Below are 22,883 nucleotides of genomic sequence, written 5' to 3'. Positions count from 1 at the left end.
GATTTTGATTCTGTGATTTCAGTGAGGTCAACATGTTTTCTGGTGTATAATATAATATAATATAATATAATATAATATAATATACGATAGGTCTTACACAATAACAAAATGTTTTTAAAAGCATTTGCGCTTTTCTTATCTCAAATGTTTCCTATACATTATTACCTTTAACTTTATACAGAGATCACTTTTATATTTTAATGTGTAAGACCAAACTTTTTCCAGTTCTGGTTTTATGTAATTTTATTGAAGAGTCCGGACCGGAAACAGAAGCTCTTTGCTTTAATTTGAAGGGGCTGACGGGATGTGTGTCCCTCTCTAAATTAATCTGTGACCCCTCTCCTCTGGAGGAGTGACGTCATGCGGCTGCCTCCTCGGTGTGTGTCCGATATGATGACTCCTCCGCACGGTCACAGTTAAACCTTCACCCCGCTGCCGTTCATCCCCCGTCGGTAAGAACCGGAGCCGAGTCCCGGTGATGATTCAGCGGCGGTTTCATGTTTGAGCTAACTGAGCTAACAGAGCAGCTAACCAGAGCAGCTAACTGAGCTAACAGAGCAGCCAATAGAGCAGCCACCTGAGCTAATTTAATCTAACAGAGCAACTAACTGAGCTACCAGTGCAGCCAATAGAGCAGCCACCTGAGCTAACTTAAGCTAACTGAGCTAACAGTGCAGCTAATTGAGCTAACAGAGCAGCCAATAGAGCAAGCACCTGAGCTAATTTAGGCTAACAGAGCGGCTAACTGAGCTAATAGAGCAGCCTACAGATGTTATTTTTCTGTTAATCAACCAATTCATCAACTATGTTTCAACTCTATCATCAAATGTGTAAGTATTCAGAATTAATCATTAAGTCTCAAGGTTTTAGAAAGATTTCAGTTCCCTTGGAACAAGAAAACGAACTTGAAATAATACAATTTATAATTATTTAAAACAGGACAGCAAATACTCTTGATTAAATTAATGATAAATAAGCTAAATAAACATTTTCCTTGACAATTTTCCATTGTCCATTGATTAAATGATTAATTTCTTCAGCACTGATCTTCAATTTTCTCTTTCCTGTTTGCAGGTGTAGCGTGATGCAGCAGAAGTTGTGTTCCAGAGGTTGTAGTTCTTTCCTCTTAGAGCGGAATGGCCAGGCCTGCGGCGCTGGCACCGACCCCATCACCTGCTGCGACCTCCCCTTCCGCTGCCCCCGCTGTGGCGAGCTGGAGCGCTTCCACAGCCTGGCCTCGCTCCGCGCCCACCTGGAGTACCGCCACTCGTACCGCTCACCGGACGTGGACAACAGCAGCTTCAGCATCACTGGCCAACTCCCTGACCCCCTGACCGCAGCGATTCCCTGGCACGACATGAGCCTCCCGACACGCAGGGGGCAGCAGAGCACATGGCGGCCACCCCACGTACGCTCCCTCAGTGACAGCAGGGACAGCGGGTACCTCCACTCCTACAGGTCTGTGAGGAGGCGGACCCAGAGCGTCGGGGTGGGTACGCAGGCAGAGGATGAGGAGGCAGAGGAAGATGAAGAGGACGAAGACGAGGAGGATGAAGAGGACGAGGAGGAAGACGAAGAGAGAGATGGAGGCAGAAATGAAGAGGATATTAAAATGGAAAAGTCCGATTCAGGATACCATAACTTCCTGTTTCGGCCTCTTGCTCATCTCGGACAACCGGCAGACCTGGACACGGTTCTGGATCCAGACCTGAACCTGGTCGGTGCGTTGGGTTTTCTTACTTTTTCATTAATGTGGGTTTTCAGGTCGTTTTAATGTTGATCAGAAGACTTTTCAGTGAACAATAATCATGGTGACACCTGCAGTGACTCATTTCCTGTCCTGTAACCACCAGAGCAGAACTACTATGCTGGTCTGGAGACAGCGGCAGCCTCGGCGGCAGTGCGGCGGCGACTGGCCAGCATCCTGCGGGCGGCCGACAGCACCATGCAGCGGCGGCTGGCCAAGGTGAGCACGGAGCTGGCCCAGACGGACACAGAGCTGCTGTGTGAACGCGCTCACTCGCAGCACCTGGCCCAGGAGAGGCAGGAGGTGGCCGAGCGGGAGCGGTCGCTGAGCCGGCAGGTGGACGTCGCCGTGATGGTGATCGCCGCGATGAGGGAGCAGCTCAACGCCTCCGAGAACGAACTGGAGCGACGAGAGAGGTGAACAGAAGTGGACTCATTGTGTGTTTCTGATAAATGAACATAGATGAAGCACACCTGAGGCAGCATTGGCATTTGAGATGCATTATGGGTAATGTAGGAGCTAGGGTTTGAGAGAGAACGTCTCTGGTTCTGCTGCGGAGCTTTCCTCTAACCTGTTACTTTGTCTGTGCACGTGAGGGAGACCAATGGATTTAAGGGTAATTGCTCCCAGGACGTGCTCAGTTCACTTCTACACTGATCAGTAATAACCAGAGTGAAAAAAAACTAATGATGTTAATCACTTAGCCACGATAACGACGACTGAGTTCAAGATTTAGTCTCCTATGCCTTATTCTCAACTCAAGGGGCATTATGGGTATTATTGTTGGTATTATCTGCTCACATTGTGTTTGTTTTTCCAGGGAGGTGATAACCATCCAGAAGTTTCTGGAAGCAGTGGCTCGACAGGAGACGAGTGGTAAAGTTCGAATCCAGCGCTTCATCGAGGACCTGCTTAGACGCATTGCTCTGGCCGAGAGGCTGGTGGAGTACTACCAGGTTAACGGCAGTCCGCCCCAGTGCAACCACTACAAGGTACATCGACATGAACACACACACACACACACACACCTCAGCTGTACACAATTACTGCTCGCTCACATTCTCGCATTGCTCAGCAGCATCAAACGCTGAAGAGTGAGAGAGTTGTTGCAAGAGGCAGTTTGTGCACAGTGACTATGTTGATGTCAGTGTGCAGGAATTTACTGAGAGTCCGGATGTTAACATGGAATTTCAATGTACAGTTAGAATAAGTACATGCAAAAGGATCCAGGATCAGCACAATGACAGTGACAGACAGAAGGAAACATCAATTTGACTTCATCCTATCTGACTACTGATGTGCATGCAAAGTCATTGAAATACTTTGGAACTGTTGAGGATGGAAATATATGTAAAATAAATACCGCAAATATCAAATTGCATTTCCCACGAAGTGCTCTACGAGGTACAATGACATGAACACACACACACATGAACACACACATACACACAGAGAACTTCAAACCACCGAGTTTGTGAAAAGTTGAAGAACTGTTTACTGCTGGTCCTTGAGTCATGTATCTTGTCTTCTCAGCACCACCAGCAGCCAACTGATAACGGACCTCACAGAATCACTAAAAGCAGGTGAGCAACCCGTCGCTCTGTGTCTCAATCCTGACCAACGACAGGTGATTAAATCAGTTGCAGGTCTATTGTGTTTTTTTTGTGAAAATGAGCTCAAATTAAAAACCTTTTGTATGTTTCAACCACCTCACGGAATAATTTTGGATCTCTGGTATTATTGAATTAGAAGACACGCATGAAGCTTCCTTTTAAGTCCCTGTGGTTTACACAGACATGTCTTCTTGTCGTTTCCAGGTCAGCAGGAGGTCAACTGTCCTCGTCTTGTTTCCACGACAGCAGGACGCCCTTGTCCTCCCAGTGCAGCGGCTGCCCTCCGTTCTCCACGCCGGGTGCTGAACGAGACCGGGAGCACATGGAGCGGCTGGCCCAGTCGTCCAGGCTCTTCTGCCGACCCGAACACAGAGACGACATCTGGAACCACCAGCGCCGCCGGTCCGCCGGGTACGAGGCCTAGATGTGTAGGGAGACGCCAGGGAGGGGGGGGGGGGTCAGTGGGTAAAACCTTTTTACACAATTACTTTATTTCAGTATGATAAGCTTGGGAAAAGTTTAAACTTTGGAATAGTTAAGTTTCAATCAATCCTTACTGAAGGAACATGTGCAGATTATTATTATATTTAATATATACTTATTATTATTATTATTATTTGGACAATCTTGGTTTTCCCAGTGATGCTGGCGACTCGTCCTCTCCTCTGGTCGAACCCTCACATCTCGGCCTGGTTCTCCCTAAAACTCCCCATCAGTCCAGTTATCTTCCTCCTGTCTGTGCTTATTAAGGTCAAACTGCTGCAGTTATCCTGATGAGTTGATTGAACTATCTGGAACTTCCTCCCCCAACAGAACTTTCTTGAAACTTTGAATGAAGATTAGGTTCATTTAAACTTGGAGCGTTGCCCTGTGATGATAGAGGAAACCGTGGAGTTCCTGTGGTGCTTCTGTTATCATCATCCGACCAATGAGGCAGGAAATCATTAAGTCAGTGATTGGAACATGGACCATTTCTAAAAAATGGACAGAGACTCCAAGTTTAGAAAGTGGAGCCAACAAGGTCACTGCATCCTTGATTCTGTGTGATGACTGCTGTCCAATGAGTGCAGGTGTAGGTGGGCCTGCAGTGTCCTCCAGATCGAAGTCAGGCTCCACCCCCTGCTCCAAACCAGGGGGTGATGTCGCCTCGCTGCTCTGATTTGCTTTGTTAGGCACAGACATGACTTTGATGACATCAGATCTGGGTCGAGCTCATTGTTCACGTGATTCTTGGCTTTCGCTCGAGTGTGTGAGCTTCACTACATGAGGACCAACACGGAAAGTTTCTGATAGCTGTACATAACGTTAGATACATGTTGACTTAAAATGATTTATTGTGATTTATATGCTTCCTTACAGTTGGTCCTTCTGTACGCAGCTAACCCGCCCGCCAGTCTGTTCCCAGAGCAGGATGTTAAACCAGAGATATGGTGGAGGCTAAAATCAGATATGCACAAGTATAAGCCGCCTGTTTATAAGGAGCAGTGCAACATTTCTGGGAAGGAAAGCTTGCGTCCCGCCCTAGATCAGCATCAGATGAGAAGATAGAAATCTGTATCATCTCTCTGCGTCCAGTGCACAGAGGATTCAGGCCCTGTTAGCCTAGCTTAGCACAAAGACTGGATGGAGAGGGAAACTGCTAGCCTTGGTTGATGACTACAAAGTGACTGTAAAGCTTCCTCATCGAGCCACAAACTAATTCAGACATTTTACCACTTTAAAGAATCAGGATCCTGATGTTCAGTATTTTTATTCTCCTCAACAAAAATCTGAAAAAAACCTTAAACCAGTCTTTGTGCTAAAGCTTTGGAGAACTGGTTTTATCCTCCATTGCATGTTTTTCTGATAACAGAAGTCACGTTCATGCAGCTCGGCCAAGTTCTGCAGGACACCACACACGCAGTATAACGAATGTACCGAGTTAATGCTCTAGCTCATGCCGAAAGAGACGCTCCGTTCTGAGACCTGACTCTCGTCCCGTAGACGTCGTATCAAACACTTTCATCCGAAGTGACTTATCAGTGCCGTGAATACATCCAGTTCATCTGCAGTAAACTAAACAAGTCGTGGCGGCTTCTTTGATACCATCGTTCCTCTGGTTACGTGCCATGTTTTTGCACTCATCCAATCATAAGAATGTAAATGTAAAAGATGGTATTTGGTGTAAAATGTACCTTTTTAGTTTCCGTTGACAGTGTTAATAGATATTTTATATTCAAAGCAATTATGTGTCGTCAAGTGGAAGTAGTCGTCCTTTAACTTGGCAGAACATTCACCTGAGTCACAAAGCATTTTTTATTTTTAAGCCCGGTGTCTGCAAGGTCCTGTGAACGTCTTCAAATTAGTGTTTAACTGGAACATGTATCATCAGCGGATAGTTAACTTCACTAAGGTGATCAAAGTGTTTGATGGATCTTGCAGACACCTCCCAGAGGTCGAGGCAGCGTCCACACTGACACGTCTTTATTTTTTAAATGAAAGTTATCTCCGTATACTTGAACGTTTGAGCTTCATGTCAGAAAAGATGAATCAGGAAGTAGATTGTTTCCTCTGCAGTTGGTTGCTTTGTTACAGAAGAAGGGGGGGGGGGGGGGTAGGAGGAACAGCGATGATGAAAAGTAAGAGCACTTTTTCTTTTCTTGGACGATGACGAGGTGGAGCTGTTACTGACAGTCGCCGTCCCTCATTCCTGTTATTTTCTAAAACTAAGCAACCACCTGCAGAGTAAACAATCAACTTCCTGTTTACAACATATGACCAGTGTAGTTGAACGGTCATGTGACATTTGGTTTCCAGTGTGTTAGTGTGGACGGAGATTATTTCTGGATTAGTTCACGTTTAAAAACGCAGTTTAAATCCTGTTAGTGTGAACGCAGCCTGACCAGTGGTTGTGCCAATCATATTTTTCTTATTTTCACATTTATTAAAATCTAATATATATATTATATATATTAAATCATTTTAATTGTATTTATTGGATGTTGCTAATATTATTAAGCCAGATAATGTTCTGTACTTTTGTTTTTCATCACTTTAACAAACCAAGTCGGACTGAATTTGATAATTTGTTGTCACCTGATGCTACTTGTTAAATGGAAAAACCGTATATTTAGAATAAAAAGCATTAGTTTTCTGTTGAAAGGCTTCGTGGAGGTGAAAGTGGATTCGTTGAGGTTTCCCTTAATCTGCTTCTCAACACGTGAGAACCTGATCTGATAGATTTGGACCAATTATCAACGAGGATGTGAGAGATTTGAGATCTGTGTCAGTTAACTAGACTTTAGCAGTGATGATGTGAAGTGTTGCTGCTGCTGTGGATTAAAAACCCTGCTGCTCTCGGAAGAACCTGAAAGAACCAAGAACACAGAGACTCAGTCTTTGTTTTTAGATTTGAATGAACTGATGACTTCATGTTGACTCAACATCCGTCGGACGTAATAATTATAAAAACTTTTATTCTTTTTTAGACCAGCCGTCCTTGGCCGAGGTGATCACTGAGTTGAAGGGTTTTTATGCAAACAGCAGCTTAACTCTTGACGTGTGTGTCTGGTTTGTGTGTCTGGTAAACTGATTTCTGTTGTCGAGTTTCTGGTGCTCAGTCTTTGGAAGTTGGTAGAAGATGCATGACGCAGCTCAACAACTACTACATATGTAGCTATTGTGTTACTGTGAAAGCATGCTCCATATGTAGCAAAGAGTACTTATAAAATACTGTTATCTTGTACTATGTGTACTTTTGTAGCAGAGCGAGGTCTATTTTAACGGTGTTTGAAGGAGAGTTGCACTAAGCGTGGAGCTGTTGGGTTTGACACGACGAAGGAGTTGTGTTCTGGACAATCAGCACGGGTCAGGCACAGGTGTGGAAAAGTCTGGAAAATACACTTCCTGTGGAAAACGTGCTGGACCTTTGAAAGGAAGAGGAAACAGACGAGGCTGAAAACACAATCGAAAGCAAGTTACTGTCGGATCTTTCCTCCCTCACGATTGGTGGAGATGGAGGGATTTTTTATGTTGTGTGAAACTGTTTCCCGGCCGAGTTTAAACCTCCTCGAGTTCGTCATGATTGTCCGTAGGGATTTCGTTTGCAGAAGTGATCTCTAGTTTTGTGCCTTCACTCCAAACCTCCGTCGTCTGTATAACACTGTGCAAAATGCAATACTGTGAAGAGCTGGATAACGTTTTCTGTTCTGTGTGGACACCATGGAAGATTAAAGAAAAAACATGACACCAACAAGAGTTTGTGTTGTTCTCTTTACTAACAGCAGGAAAGCAAAGACAAGAACAAGGCGGTGTGTTGATGCTGCAGTACTCACAGACGACAACATGGTGTCACCACACTCACATTGACACAGACTCTAGCTCTTACTCTTCAGGAATCTATGAATCCTTGGTTTTCACCACAAGGAGTCACCACCATCATGGAAAGTTAACACTGTGTTTGTGATTTATACACTTTGACTGACTCACTGATCTGAAGACAACAATATATGTGGATTATAAAACTGCAGTTAAATTCTTTTAGAAAAATTTTTTAGAGGAACAATTCTTTGAAAAATAGGAATAAAAACCTTCCATGATTTAGTATCATTTAAATAAATTTAGGACAATGAAGATCTGGTTGTCGACAAGTTGAGAAAGAAAGAATCTGTAAATTTTTCCTGAAATAAATAAATAAAACATTTCCTTCCATTTGTTATCAATTAAAGTTCAAATTGAAAAACACTGTCATAAATCACAAGTGTCTGTATATTTCAAACAACAGCTGATGTGGAAACATGATTCTAAGTTAAAAGCCCTCGGGAAAACTTCAAAGTTTGTTTGCTTGTGAGAAAAAGTTTCTGAGTCGAGGGGTTTGGTGTAAAACTGAGGAGGAGGATGATGGAACCAGAGCGTGTTCGTCCACAGATCACAAACCACACGATGATGAAACCACATCTCCACACTGCTCATATTTACAATCAGAAGTGCATCAGGTCTGAGCTCAATCAAATAAACAATACTGTGAAAAGAAACGATGCAGCATTAAAGTTCAATATCGACTGAAATGGAAGAAAACATCAGCGATATCATAAAAACTATTCCTTCATGTTAAAATACATATATATGAGACATCCTGTGGTTTTATTTCAGTGTGTGAAGCCACTGGGTTTTGGGGTCGGAGGAGGAGACGAGGGTCACAGCTCGTTTCTGCCCCAGAGCCTCGGAGTGGAGAACATAAGGAAGCGATTATCATGACAACACGTTGGTTATATTTAAACCTGAGGGAAAAGACACAAATATGTGGAAGTGATAAAAATTCCAGAGCCTCTGTTTTTTACTCAGTTGTGACCAAACAAACGAAATTATCTGAGAAAGTCCATCGCCAGCCTGTGTTTCCCTCCTCCTCCTCCTCCTCCTCCTCTTCACATCTCTGAATCTCTGACATGGAAGTGAGTCCAGTGTTTGTGTAGTGATGACATAACAGGAAATTGTCTGAGATGGAAACCAAATTCTGCTGTTGTAAGACGAGGAGGCAGAGAAATCAGAAACCAGAGAAAGACTGGAAATAAAAGAAAATGTCTGATTCATAAAGATAAATGTCAAAATCATAAGAAAGTGGTGTAACATCCATTAAATGTGTTAAATGTGATTAACACATTAAAAATAATCCGTCTCTGTGCTCCTGTCATCAAGATCCCACTTTTAACCGTCGCTGTCTCCGGCACCTCGTTACATTTCAGACGATTTAAATCAACAGAAGTTAAGACATATGCAAATAAGGGCAAATCGTGATGTCATGATGATATGATGACATCACGCTGATGATGAGGAAGCTCTGTGCTGGACGACTGACGAGGAGTTTCAGGACCTTCAGGAATTTCTGTGTAACTTTACAGAACTTTGACATTCAACAAAAACCCTCATAACACGCGAGAGGAAAGACAAACTGAAGAATCATCACGTGTGTCCTTTAAGAAATGATGAGTGCATTTTAGATTCTTCTACAATCAGCTGAGACGACCGTGATGAGCAGGAAACTAGGATCCTTGGAATCGTGACTTTCACATGAGCAGCTTCACCTGATGGTCAGATTTCCTCATTTTAGAAAATCTCTAGAAAACATGTTTTTATTTAAGCCCTTTACTCATTTTTCACCTGATTCTTCTAAACCATCTGTGCATTGGGAGAAGAACGAACCCCGAGGCGACAGCAGAATGTTAAACTGCTTGTTGTGTTACGGTTCCTCGCCGCCCCACAGCGTGTCAATACATACTGAGCTGGTGTTGATCTTTCGTGGAGCGAGTAAACCAGATAACGCTTTGACGTCAGGGCGGAGGCTCACACGCCACTCATGTCCTCACGCTCAGCCGTGAAATCACCGCTTTGACGTTGGACAGTCTCTTTCTGAAAACCCCTCACACGCCTGTATCAGGGTGAGCATCTACAGGCCGTCACCCTGCAGGCCGGGCACAGACTGAGGCCCTGTGGGCGACAGATAACAGGTTTCTGTGAGCAGACACACGGCTGAGCGTCACACTGAGCTGTTGTTTCACAGATAAGGAGCGAAGGCTGCAGGACGACACGTTTTCCCAAAACCACCAGAGAAACTAGCAGCAGCTTTTATTTTGCAGTTTTTAGACTCAAGTTTTGACAGAAACCAATGATCACGCTGAACTAAAAGTTCTCGATGTTCATGCAGTTGTGTTTTCGTGGGGTTAACTCTGCTTCCAACAGCTGAGTTGTGTGTGATGTCAGCGGCTGCATGTGAAGTTTCCCTGTGGGATCCTCGGGCCTCCACATCCAGCTTCCTGTCTAAGCCCTGTGGACCCGGGCCTCGGTCACAAAACACATTTGGATCCACTCAAGTCGAAGCGTCGGAGGAACGACGGCACGCAAACCTCCGAATCAGGATCTCTGCACAGCGTCACGGCTTCCAGGAGAAAGAACAAAGTTGAGAATGATGTTGTTATTGATATTGTACCAGTCGGGTTGCACAACACATGAAACCAGGAAGCTTTGCATAAACCTGAGTTTCCACCTCATCGACAAGGGTCTGAATTAAGCTCTGGGTAAATCTGTTTAACCCCCAGAATGTTGCTGATTGGGGGAATAATTCACACAACTGGAACCTTGTGGGAAAAGCTGTGCTGAAGATGTGAAAATGTTTATCTGTGTATACCGAGAGAAATGTTTCATCTTTTATCAACAAAGTTAGTTCATCGTAATATTTTACTTTCATTCATATCATCTCGTCTTAGTTTTCCTGGAAGCTGCAGTCATCCTCTTTGTTTGCCTTTTTGTGTTCTTGGAACTTTGACGTTTACACCAAGGAACCAGATGTTTTCTAACACAGTTGTTGATGCGAGGAGGAATTTCACATCAGCGTCTCTACAACTTTATTAATTTTAGCCTCCGAGACAGCAAACCTCAGAGTCTGTAGTTTACACACAACAACTGCTGCTGTTTACTGTAGTGTTATAAATATACAAGGCCCTTTGTGTGTGTGTGTGTGTGTGTGTGTGTGTGTGTGGTTGTGTGTGTGTGTGTGTGTAACTCATCCTGTTTATTTTAATTGGAGGACGACCTCCTGGACGCGGGGCTTCCACAGTTTGGCTCGACATCAGGGCTAAAACCGTCCGAGCTCTGATTCATGCCGTCTATTTTCATCCTGCTTCCCGGTCCTTGTAAAAAAAACAAAACAGAAATTCAGGAGAACTTCGACATCACGACTGCAAACCCACTGGGGAGTTTTCTGGACGAATGATTGAGGCCCTGGTGTCACGTCGTGAGGAGGTGGGCGTTCGAGGCACCGGCTGAAGATTGCGGAGTCGAGGAGAAGTGAGAAGTTTGAGCTGCGTGGGAGCAGGTGAGGACGGAAAGACGTCCGCGTCCTCGTGATCACAAGGACTCAGCTAGTTCTATTTTTATTGTGAGTTTAGGAAAGTCGCCACCAGGGCGTCAGGGTGTCGTGATGACAGGAGGAGGTTTCACACTCTGGTTCTGTTTGATGACGACAACACTTTCACATGGTCGAGGTAAAAAGACACAAATAGGTAATAAAACCCCCCAATATTTAAGGGTCTGGTTTGTAGGATTTAAAGGGACTGTGCCTCACCACTAGATGGCACTACATCCTACAGACTGGTCCTTTAATGATTTGAATGCTAAGATTACATAAACTGTGAATAAAGATGGCCGACATGACAGCTCTGTAAAGTGAAGCCATCAAAACCATGATCTCCTCCTCCATGTTAGCAGAAAGGAGTTATGACGTTTGATGGTTCCTGTCATTTTTTTAGTTCTTATCTCTTTGTTCAAGTGTTTCTGATCAGTTTGGTTTTACTTAGTTGTTTAATGGTATGAGACTGGCTCCTGATTGGCTGGGTGGGTGTATGGGTGGGACCTTGATACCACAGCTGATCACGTACGCACAGACTTTGACTGTAAATGACGGGAAAAGCGCAAGATGGCGGTGTTTCGTATACAAGATATTTTAGCCCTCGTTCTTTGATTCACAATCCGACCACAAGCATGGGTCTGAACATTTGCCTCCCACCAACTGCTTCCTGTTTTTCTCTCCTTTGATTTCAGCAATAAACACAAACAAATGTGATTGACGACAAATTTTCACCGAACAAGGTTTGTTTTCATCAGGCTGAGATTTACATGAACTGATCTGTCGTCGCTCTCTTCTGATGAGCATGTGTGGGTTCGTGTTTCCCAGGAGAAACGTCCAAGTCAACTTCCTACGTCTTTATAAGCAAGTGACAAACACAAACGCCACAACAAGTGAGTCACACTCTCATCCATGAGTCATTGTTGACAACATGGAGGCTGAAGTGAGTTCCTCGCTCACCACGAAACAACATCAGACAGTTTTTAATCATTGAGATTTACCAACTGTGGCATGACCTCCTGACCCCTGAAACCTCTGATCCTCTTTATATCCAGAAACTGGTCGTCTTTATAAACAGTCACTGGTCGTCTCTATATACAGTCACTGACTGTCTTTATATACAGTCACTAATCGACTTTATATACAGTCACTGATCATCTTTATAAACAGTCACTGGTCATCTCTATAAACAGTCACTGATCATCTTTATAAACAGTCACTGGTCATCTTTATAAACAGTCACTGATCATCTTTATATACAGTCACTGGTCGTCTTTATAAACAGTCACTGATCATCTTTATAAACAGTCATTGGTCCTTTTTTAAATTCCACGAGGCTGTGTTAGTCGGTGCAGCAGGGATCAACGAGCTGCCTACACTTCCCACAATGCACCAGGTGTAACGTGCAACGAGCAGCGTGGTGCGGACGTGTTTGGCAGCAGGCCACTAATGGAAGAGTAAAATCTGCAGATTCTCACAAATGTTTCATCTCTGTGGGGATTTATTAAAATATAAAAACATCCTCTATTCACAACTAGAAAAACTCATCAAAACAGCCGTGTGGACCAATGAGCGTGGCGATAAGCTCATCGAAGAGAAGGAAAAAACACTGAGGTATCACTCCGCTCTCATTTCTGAATGTCGTCTAAATCTGCTGTGTGTCTACATCAACTGAAACATAAATTAACCCTGAACAGTTTCATACATGTTGGACACATTTTTATCACCGACTATTCATATTCATTTTAATATATATTTCATAGTATTTGCTAATTGGTATTTCATAGGTTTGATGAAAAATTATTCATATTTTGTATCAAAATACTTGTTAACGCATTAGGTTTGCATGGATTGTGCACATGAAAAAACTATGAAGCATCACTCATATCTATTTTCACTCATTTATTTTCTTCTTGCATCTCTCTCTGGTTGTTTTAGGTCTATTTTTCCTAGTGACTTGTCTGTGTTTGTCATTGTTGACTCTCATTGAAATAGTTAGTGTGTTTTTGTTGTCAATCTGTGTCTTTTTATTTACGTGTATTTGTCGTCGCTTTATTTTGACTCTCCAACAATAATAAGTATGAACACCCTCCAGGACCCCGGGCCTGAGCCGGTTCTGTTTGCAGGATTAATATTGACCAGGATATATTTCATTTATATTGTTGGAAATTATACATAAATCATTATTTTATATAAACACATCATAGCAGCTGCTTATATACAGGTTAAGAGCACTGATTCTTTTTAGATAATGTTTATTTTCCAGTGTGTGTGTGTGTGTGTCTCCACCACAGTCTGTATATAAAGGGTCACCACCTACAAGAACGATTGGACCGCGGAGTGAATCATCGCTCTACTAGACGATCTGTGCAGTTAGCAGCGGTGCTAAGCTAACCAGCGGTCAGTGGAGACCGGACAGAGTCGTTTCACCTCCGGTATGATGCCAGGTGACAGCGACATGAGCTCCATCGTCCAGAGAATCGCCCGCCAGGCTCTCGCCACGTTCCGCAACCAACCCCAGGTCGGAGGGGCCGACGCCGGGAAGTGTTTTCTGGAGAACCTCGGGGAGCTCAAGAGTCTGATGACGGAAGTGCGAGCGGCGGACCTGAAGCTCGTCCCGCGGAGAGCCGAGGACAGCCCGTCCGGTGTGGCCCCGGCGCTCCCCTACTCCCACGGAGCGCCGCCGGTCACCTACATGCACATCTGCGAGACGGACCACTTCAGTATGGGGGTGTTCCTGCTGAAGAGCGGCGCCTCCATCCCGCTGCACGACCACCCGGAGATGCACGGTGTCCTAAAGGTCCTGTACGGGAAGGTCAGGATCCGCTGCTTCGACCGGCTGGAGCGGCCGAGCGGCGGCTCCACGGCGGCGCCCCCGCCGGCCCAGGTGGGATCTCTGCGGCGCTCCGTGCTCCGCTCCACCGGGGAGTTCACGGAGGAGTGCGGGCCCTGTGTCCTCTCCCCTGACCGGGACAACCTCCACCAGATCGACGCCGTGGACGGCCCCACGGCGTTCATGGACATCCTGGCCCCGCCGTACGACCCGGACGACGGCCGGGACTGTCACTACTACCGGGTCCTGGAGGCGGATCCCACGGAGCAGAAGGAGAAGGAGCTCTGGCTCATGGAGATCTCACAGCCGCCGGACTTCTGGTGCGGAGGAGAACCGTACCCGGGCCCGGAGGTCTCCCTCTGATCCGTCCGAATAACGTCTTCTTCTCTCGGCCTGGTCTGGTTCAGTGACCTCGGACAAACTGGGGCTAAATCTGTAATCCATGTGTGTGGAGCATGTTGAGCCGGGCCGTGCCAGGCCGGACTGAGGGTCAACACCTCATGAATGTATCGGTGCAGGTGGAGGAAACAGCAGGGCGCCTGGTTGACTGTGCTGCAAAGATTGAATTTAATTGAATTATAATCATATTTGAGAAAGTTTCCTCCATCAGCTTCTGTTGTTCCTCTAACCTCCTCCATCAGAAAGGGACTCAAACCATTTACATTAGGTTTTGCTCCATTACCATTAATTCAGTTAGAAAACAGTTCCGCCTCTGAGTTGAGGAGCAGCTAAAACTTAGTTCTACACACACACACTTCTGTCCTGGATCCGGTTTGATTCCATGAGAAACTGAAGAAATGTTTCATCTTCAGGTTAAAGGGTTCAAAAACAGAAAAGTCCCTATAATTGGACTTTGAGCAGACGAATGTGTACAAACAAAATAGTAATAAAAAAGACCCCTGAGAGTATTATTGATGCCAAGAGCTGAAAGATTGATGATGTGCAGGGGCCTGATGCTGCGTTCAAGAAGAGTCAGAGGTCGCTGCTTCAAGTTTGTATTCAAACAAAATTCAGGGGAAGCTCATTGAAAGAGTTGCTGTGAAATCTAGGGACGTCCTGCATGAAAGAACACTGAATTATATGGGTAATTATCAATCGTTCTGGGATTTCCAGACGTGTTACTGCACCTGAACGCAGCATTAACCTGCCCTCAGCTGAAATGTCCCTGCTGCTGGTGGAAGTTGCCCTGGACCACCGAGGTTAAGGGGTCCATGTGTTTTAATAGTCTTCCTGCTTAAGGTTTAGTCCTGTTTATTTGTCAGATGGAGAAAAAAAACGTGTGAATCTTCAGGTTTATTCTTTAGTTTTAACTGAAAATCATCTAAAGCTTCTTGTGATTAGGCCTCGAGAGTTTGATCCTCGGGACTGTTTGTGATTCGCTGACTGATTGTGTGTAAAGATGTGCACTAAGTTCCCACGTTTGAAAAGAGATGATTTCACTGTTCGCTTGAGCTCCAGCGTCGGAGAAGTCCGAATAAGAAGTTGTTCATGTCACAGTTGGAGGTTTTGGATTTAATCAGACATTCGAGGAGAATGTGAAGTTCTTTTCAGATGTGAAACATCTGGAGAATATGGTCTGTTGGCCCTTCTCACTAAAAGCTCTGGAATCTTCATCTTCTGCGTGTACGGCTCCTCCTCTTCATCCTGAGATATGTGTGTTCTTCCAGTTTCACGTCCATCACGGGTTTGAAACCTCATCAACACGTCCCCTCGCTCACTGTGGATTTTCAAGACATTCGAGGCTGCAGGAAAAGTTCCAGAAAATGGCCAGAGACACTGACTCAGACATTTGTTCTCACACACAGAACCTCCAGAACATTTCAGGAACTTGTCCAGACTCCAGGTTTGAAAACAGCTTGATGGTGTGATTTATAATAATGGAAACAAACTGCTGAACAAATCTGCTACTAAAAAAAATCAGCACTTAAAAGTGAAATAATATGAAGGTTCGGTGAAACGTGACAGAAAAGCACTTAGAGCCACGTGAAGAGTTCAGCTCCTGAAATGTGGGAGATAGAGACTTTGAAATGATTCATCTTATATTCTACTCTATTTTTTTGAAAATGGTGAAAACGTATCAAGAGCTGCTGCATGATTGAATTTCTGAACACTGAAGACGTTTGTCCTGAATGTTGATTCGCAGACGACGGGTCCTTTAATCAGCTCTTTAAATCAGACCCGAGAATCTGATTCTGTATCGATGTCTCTGCCATGAAGATTTTCTCTGTTCATATAAAGCGTGCTGTTTATTTTGCTTAAACTCGTCGTCTCCTTAATTCATCGCAAAGTCACATGAGCAGGAAAGTGTCTCAGCCAATCAGGAGTCAGTCCCAGCTGTCAATCATGACGTCCGTTTTTATATCCTCAAATAACTCATTAAAACCAAACTGATGAGACACATGAACACTTCAGTGTGATCGCAACAACCTTAAATGACAGGAACCATCTTTGACAAACATTTATTTAACGTCTACTTTGACTTTGTACTTTGGTCCATGTCCCATCTGCTAACAAGGAGGAGGAGGGATTATGACCTGTACTGCAGCCAGACATGCCCTAATGCATACAGTACTTTATCTAATTGATCATAATTTACTAAATTAACATCAGCTGTATTGAAGAAGACTTGAAACTAGAGATTGAGACTTGAACTCCTTCGGAAAATGTTTACTGATGTTTTAAAGTGAGAGGTAGAGTCATTTGCTCATAGACTTCTATAGAAACAACCAGTGGAGACGCCCCCTGCTGGTCACTACACACAGTACAGGTTTGAGACACTTCTGCATTGGCTTCACTTTCCGACCCAGAGGCTACATCTGTATTTATAAAGAGTCTGATTGTGTGTCACAAACTGAAGTGAGAGCAGAAACTGAGCAGAACTTTTATTTCATCAACAAGAAGCATCGGTCGAGCAGAAGAGTTGACTTGTTTCCATAGAAGTTACAAAACACAAAACAAGATTTTTCTATCTCTCTCTCTCTCACTCTCTATCTCACTCTCTCTCTCTCTCTTACAAATATCAACCGGTTTGAAAAAACATCCCAAAAAATAAAAGCATCTATCCAGAACGTAACAGATTATCAAGCAGCTCTCTCATGAAACCCAAACCAGGTAACTTTCTGTGTTTAGTGATGATAAAAACACCAGAGTCAACTCTTCATCAGGTGGAAATGAAATTCTATTATCATACAAAACAAGATTTTCTTTAATAAAATACTTTTTGCTATATCCAGACATTTTCACAGACGCTCCTTTTCCACCAACATGGAGCGGGTTCTGTTCTGGTTCTCACTCCAACTTATGAGCATTTCAGTCAAAAATAAATAAATTAGCTCTTGACCCAGGAAGTGGATCCTCATCTGGAACCATAGATTGCAAATTGAAACTGGCAACTCCACTTCCTCCAGTCTGCAAAAATGAAGCCAAAATATCTCACATGCGAATGCTGCCATCTTGTGGTGATGACGTAATTTGCAGTCAGAGTTTGTGCAGAACGGATTGAGTATCGAGGTCCCGCCCACACATATCCTCAACCAATCCTCAGCTACGCTCATTTGTCAATCATGATGTCTTAGCTTCTTTTTATATCATCAAATAACTAATAAAAATACAAATCTGAAACATAAACACTTTAGCAAACATCAGTGTGATAAAAACTACCTGAAATGAACAGAAACCATCGATGACAAACATTTATTTAGCTTTAATTTTTAGGTTGGTCCATGTCCTATCTGCTAACATGGAGGAGGAGGAGGGTTTATGACGTCATGTCTTCCATCTTTATTTACAGTCTGTGTTGTGAACCGTGTCGACAGCTTATGATGTCATCGTTTGAGTCTTTGTATTGATAATAAACACTTCAAAACATGAATGACTTTAGGTCTTTAGCCTCACAATCAGTAGAAAATACTGTTTATCTTTAAAAAGGTTAATATTCGTTCAATTATTAATAGAGGAGGGGATGGTTGGTTTCAATTAAATTAGAATTTACAGTTTTTAAGTGAAGTCTAGTGTTTTTTATTTATGGAGTCGAAGTGAAAACCCTCCTGAATCACACTCGTCTGCAGGATCTTGGTCTGAAGTGTGGTTGAATCCCTGAGAGCATGATGCCTTCCCATAGAGTCCTGGCACCACCTGTCTTTCAAAATCTAGATTTTCTAGATTTAAGCCACAAATGTTCAGAAAATCCAGGTTCTGCATCACTGTGATAAATATCGACTTCTGTCTGATTCTCCCTGATTTCCGAGGTTAGGATTTCAAACAACTTTCTTCTGAGAACAATAAACCACCTGTTAAAGTTTGTGTTCAGACCAGATGTGGCTCAGACAGAAAGTTTTCCTGCATCAGGACCAGTGGACCAGAGGACCCGAGGACCCGAGGACCAGAGATTAGGACGCAGAGGTTTTCTTCTCTTTCTGCCGCAGGTGAATCTTCATGTGTCGCCTCCTCTCGTCGCTCCGGGCGAACTTCCTCCCGCACTGGTCACAGGAGAAGGGTTTCTCTCCGGTGTGCGTGCGGATGTGCGTGGTGAGGTGGTCGCTGCGGCTGAAGTTGCGCATGCAGATGCGGCACTGAAAGGGTTTGTGGCCCGTGTGGATGCGCAGGTGCCGGCTCAGCTCGTCCGACCGAGAGAACCTGCGGTCGCAGCTCTCCGCCGGACACGGGTACGGCCTCTGGTGCACCGGCGTCTTGCTGGGCCGGTTCGGGTATTTTCTGGGTCTCATGATGGGTCTCAATGGGAGGCTCTGGTGGCTGGGGAAGGCGGCGGCCATTGGCCCATCGGAGGCCGGTGAGGGCGCACCGAGCGTAAAGTTCCTGATGGTGTTGAGAGGCGTGAGAGGAGGAGGCATTCTGAGGGAGTCCAGCGGATACGGGAGGGATTTCCTCTCGGGGAAAGCCACCTGGATGTCTCTCTGGCAGCTCTGCTGGTAGAAGCCTCCGTACTCCGGCATGATGGAGAGCAGCGCGGTGCCGTCCACTGTCGGTTTGGGCGCAGAGTTGAAGGACGGAGCCGCGTGATAGTATCCACCTGAGGGCTGGTCTGGGTACATGTCTGCGCTGCACGAGTAGGAAGGAGCCGGATGGGGGTGAGGGTGGGGGTGTGGGTGTGAATGTGGGTGTGAATGTGGGTGAGAGTGAGGGTGAGAGTGAGGGTGAGGGGGCGCGTACATGTGGCTGATGTCCGGCTGACCGTGCGCCATGTCCGCGGCCTCTCCCCCTCCTCCTGCGTAAATATCGGGAGATGCTGGAGTCGAACCGGGCACGGTGGTCGGGTCAGGGGAGACGATGTCAGCACAGACCACGTTGATGACGTCCCCCGGTGTCCACGGTCCCCCTGCGCCTGTGGACTCCAACGAGAACTTCCCAGAAAACGCCGCTGGGTGCGTGCGTAAAGTTGCCACGTACTGCGCCAAGTCCCCGTGGAGATGCAGCTCAGGTGCGCTCCTGTCGTCCAGCAGAAGATCACCTGAGACAGGTGGGAAAACACAGCCAGTTAGAAACAGAGTGGAATTAAAGGATCGTGCTACATTTAGCTTTTCATGACATGGTTCGCTTTTTACGCACAAATCTTCCCTGAATCATCTTCTTTTTTTTTTTTTCAAATTATCTTCAGAGCAGATTCTTACCGCCTTCTTCATCACCAGGTTCCCCATCAGGCTCCTCGAGCTCCTCTTTAAAAACCACGGAGCTGTGTGAGGTCAACTCTCCCTCCGCCACGTAAACGTCTTTATTCAATAAACTGCCCACGACCCTGAGACACGCAGGAACCTCGTCCACTAACTTGGCGCTCATGGTGTCCTGGAGACTCGGATCTGAGCTCAGTTGTTTATAAACCTGCTGCCTCACTGACTCCAACATGATGAACTATCATCCTCTGTGGTAAACCGCTCCTGATGCTGCTCCACGGTTTTAAAGGGGATCTCTTTGTGTCCCGTTGCGTCATTTACCAAATATGGACTTGAAGTGATAAAAAAATAAAAAAGAGGGGACTCCAGAAATAGGTCTGGAGCAGCAGATCGTGACCAAACGTGGGACCAGTGAAAAATCACACAGTTTAAATCCTAAATCAAATCTCATCCAGCGCACGGATCTGATTTCATGATTTTACTTGAGCACGTGCTGCTCCCTCCTCCTGTGGAAGGGAAATTAAATCATCAGTTCCGGTGTCTCTGCCTCCATAAAAGGTTCCTCCGGTGCGAGCAGCTCCATAAGGAGAAGATCCGGACACACTGGTGATGATCCCACACACTGACTCCTCTGCTCTCTGTCAGGAGCAGACTCGCTTTTTGATGCATCGATTACTGAGAGAATTTCATCACCGAATGAGAAAATCAACCTGTGTATCATTTAGTGTTTGATGGAGGAGAGAGCATCACGTGTACAGACTGTGAGGTGTTCATGAGGTTCACATGAAATCCACTTCCTATATTTAATATTCACATTCAGAATTTGTCCTATTAAACACACACGCATTTAAGATGAGTGCTTGAAAAGACAAAACCACATTTTAAAACACATTTTGTCTGTTTTCATTCGAACTTCTCTTCAAATTAAAATAGAGCACCACTCGTCTCCACTGAGCCAAAACAGTCCTTTGAATTGTATCTGCACTAAAACACACTCTTAGATATCCGTCCTCTGAATATAAAATTTCCAACGTCATGATTCATTAGGTCTTCTCCAAGAAATCTGTAAAACATTTGGAAATGTTTACAGAAAGTGATAAAAACCCTGGATGCAGATCAGCTCCAACGTTTAATTAGCTCTCTCCTGACTCATGAAACATCCTTCCACCAACTTTCATTGTGTAATACTGCTGTGATGAGACCTCGGCCCTGTTTAATGTTCTGTGTCATAAATCCATCCCATCCTTTGTCTATGATGCTTTTCCTTTGAAGGTTGCTGGGTCAAATCCCAGCTGAGTCAGGATACACCCTGGACGGGTCAGCAGCACATCCCAGGACAGACATAGAGACAAGCAACCAGTCACACTTACAGTCAATCAGTCAAACAAACTGGGATTCAAACCAACAACCTTCCCGCCTGAAGTGCTTTAACCAGCTCTCCGTTCTGTGTAGCCGTGTTCTGCTTGTGGCCCATTAGCTTCCTGTAGTGTTTGATGTTAACTGGTTCTCACTGGTTCTGTGTGGATGCTGCTGCTGCTGATCCTTGTAGATTTAAAGCTTTTATAACTTTATTATTCTTCTAGTTTTCTGGGGATAAAAATTAATCTGACATCTGTACAAAGTGTGGACAGGATTTCATCGGCTGCTACAGACTGAATCTGGACGTTTGAGACTGAACTCAGGTTTTAAATTCTCTTTAATCTGAGCGTAGATGAAGCTTCTGCTGATCTCGGAGCTGTGGAGACGAGCAGGAGGACAGCAGCTCTCTGAGCCTTTTGAACGCCCACTGATACAAAAATGTTGGTGTGTATTGTCGTTGTGTGGCGAACCGCCCACCCTGTGGCAGATGGGGGTTTGGTGTGTCGCACACACACACACACGCACACACAAACACGAAAACACATGCACACACTAAGGAAACACACACTCTTTCTGGCGCTTCAACTCATGAACACTCCCACACAAACACACACTCACATGCACACACACACACACACTCTCTTTCTCTCTTTTTAACATATAGATACACACTAACACACACACACGCACACAAAATACACACACACTTTGTCTGTCAGAATCTGTCGAACAAAAACCCACAAATAAATCTCTCTTTTTCCACACTCAAACACACACTCTCTCACGCACACATACACACTCACACACTCACACACTCACACACACTCACACACACTAACACACACACACACTCACACACACACTGCTCCGTGGGGACGGTGCCCTGCTTCCACCCTTCGCCCACGCTCCTTCGGGCTGCTGAGGCTCTGGGGGGTTCGTGGTTTTGTGTTGGTGGCTCTGGGTGTCAGCCGGGGGTCCGGCGGCTCGGCAGACCCCACCACGCCGATTAATCATCTGTCACATGCCGTTTTTGTTAATATGGATCTTTGTCTTCGCCCTGGAACGACGCGCGGGTCGAGTCGGGCCTGCTCGCTGCCTCCTTTCCAATTCTGAACCTGAGCGACGACCAAAACCAACAAAATGTTTGTTTCTTTCTCCACATTGAAGTTTTGTGTTACTGCAGTCATCATCTGCAAATCGTGTGACCTTTGACCTCTTGAATCACCTCAGTCACATTAAACTACAGCAGCAGAAACGAACAATGAGCAGCTTTAAGATATTTGACCTCTCACACCTCGGTTCTCTGTATTTCACTTCCCCCATGTGACTCCTGCTAACTGCGGCTAGCTGCTACATCCACTTCTCACATTTATCTCAGTGTTTCTGCTTTTGTTCATTTATAAACATCAGTTTTTTTTATAACGTTTCACAAAAGATTTCCTTCCATCACGTCGTCTTCGTTGCTGTAACGTCCTGATTTCTCTGAATGCATCACTAGTTTCATCTTTACTTTACTTTACTTTTTCTTTGACTAAAGCAAAGACTTAAATTTTCTCAGGAGGAAAACACAGAGTCACTTTCTGACAAACGAATCCTCGTCCTCTGAAAGACGCGACCAGACTCAGACTGAACGTTCAACAAAGGACGCTGAGACTTTAAATAAACGCCATAAATCACGTGAATGTTCTGTCACCACTGTAGGCGTCTCTTTTTAAATCGGCTAATGACTCAATCCTGGATTTTCCTGCAGCGAAAGCGATGGAAAATCTGGATTTAAACCCAGAGTTCGGTCGCGAAAGAGGAGAAATGAACGTTTAATAAAAGATTC

At 44.8% G+C, this 22,883-nt stretch overlaps 3 protein-coding genes across 3 annotated transcripts; 2 read left to right on the top strand and 1 right to left on the bottom strand.

The window, feature by feature from the left end:
* Nucleotides 1-304: 304 nt before the first annotated feature.
* znf365 (zinc finger protein 365) lies at nucleotides 305-7,594 on the top strand. Its single transcript, XM_053436024.1, has 6 exons — nucleotides 305-452; nucleotides 1,075-1,721; nucleotides 1,854-2,163; nucleotides 2,568-2,739; nucleotides 3,281-3,330; nucleotides 3,565-7,594. Exons 2-6 carry the CDS (start codon nucleotides 1,085-1,087, stop codon nucleotides 3,782-3,784), a joined length of 1,389 nt encoding a protein of 462 aa, XP_053291999.1. The 5' UTR covers nucleotides 305-452; nucleotides 1,075-1,084; the 3' UTR covers nucleotides 3,785-7,594.
* Nucleotides 7,595-12,645: 5,051 nt separating this feature from the next.
* adob (2-aminoethanethiol (cysteamine) dioxygenase b) lies at nucleotides 12,646-16,329 on the top strand. The gene is made up of 2 exons (XM_053436023.1): nucleotides 12,646-12,850; nucleotides 13,531-16,329. Exon 2 carries the CDS (start codon nucleotides 13,674-13,676, stop codon nucleotides 14,430-14,432), a length of 759 nt encoding a protein of 252 aa, XP_053291998.1. The 5' UTR covers nucleotides 12,646-12,850; nucleotides 13,531-13,673; the 3' UTR covers nucleotides 14,433-16,329.
* Nucleotides 16,330-17,748: 1,419 nt separating this feature from the next.
* On the bottom strand, nucleotides 17,749-20,085 carry LOC128453253 (early growth response protein 2b). Its single transcript, XM_053436022.1, has 2 exons — nucleotides 19,697-20,085; nucleotides 17,749-19,536 (listed from the first exon to the last, which is right to left on the bottom strand). Exons 1-2 carry the CDS (start codon nucleotides 19,926-19,928, stop codon nucleotides 18,458-18,460), a joined length of 1,311 nt encoding a protein of 436 aa, XP_053291997.1. The 5' UTR covers nucleotides 19,929-20,085; the 3' UTR covers nucleotides 17,749-18,457.
* Between the last annotated feature and the right edge of the window lie 2,798 nt (nucleotides 20,086-22,883).

This window comes from Pleuronectes platessa, chromosome 12, assembly GCF_947347685.1.
Source record: "Pleuronectes platessa chromosome 12, fPlePla1.1, whole genome shotgun sequence".
Classification (NCBI taxonomy): Eukaryota; Metazoa; Chordata; class Actinopteri; order Pleuronectiformes; family Pleuronectidae; genus Pleuronectes; species Pleuronectes platessa.
Note: the sequence above shows the minus strand (reverse complement) of the source record. Positions and strands in the feature narration are given on the sequence as shown.

What these genes read in the sequence shown, in the direction of transcription:
- znf365 (XM_053436024.1), top strand. Translation starts at nt 1,085, where the DNA reads ATGCAGCAGAAGTTGTGTTCCAGAGGTTGTAGTTCTTTCCTCTTAGAG. An exon ending in TCCAGACCTGAACCTGGTCG is followed by an intron (nt 1,722 to 1,853) that starts GTGCGTTGGGTT and finishes TGTAACCACCAG; the next exon opens with AGCAGAACTACTATGCTGGT. An exon ending in CCCAGTGCAACCACTACAAG is followed by an intron (nt 2,740 to 3,280) that starts GTACATCGACAT and finishes TTGTCTTCTCAG; the next exon opens with CACCACCAGCAGCCAACTGA.
- adob (XM_053436023.1), top strand. Translation starts at nt 13,674, where the DNA reads ATGATGCCAGGTGACAGCGACATGAGCTCCATCGTCCAGAGAATCGCC.
- LOC128453253 (XM_053436022.1), bottom strand. Translation starts at nt 19,928, where the DNA reads ATGTTGGAGTCAGTGAGGCAGCAGGTTTATAAACAACTGAGCTCAGAT. An exon ending in ACCTGGTGATGAAGAAGGCG is followed by an intron (nt 19,537 to 19,696) that starts GTAAGAATCTGC and finishes CACCTGTCTCAG; the next exon opens with GTGATCTTCTGCTGGACGAC.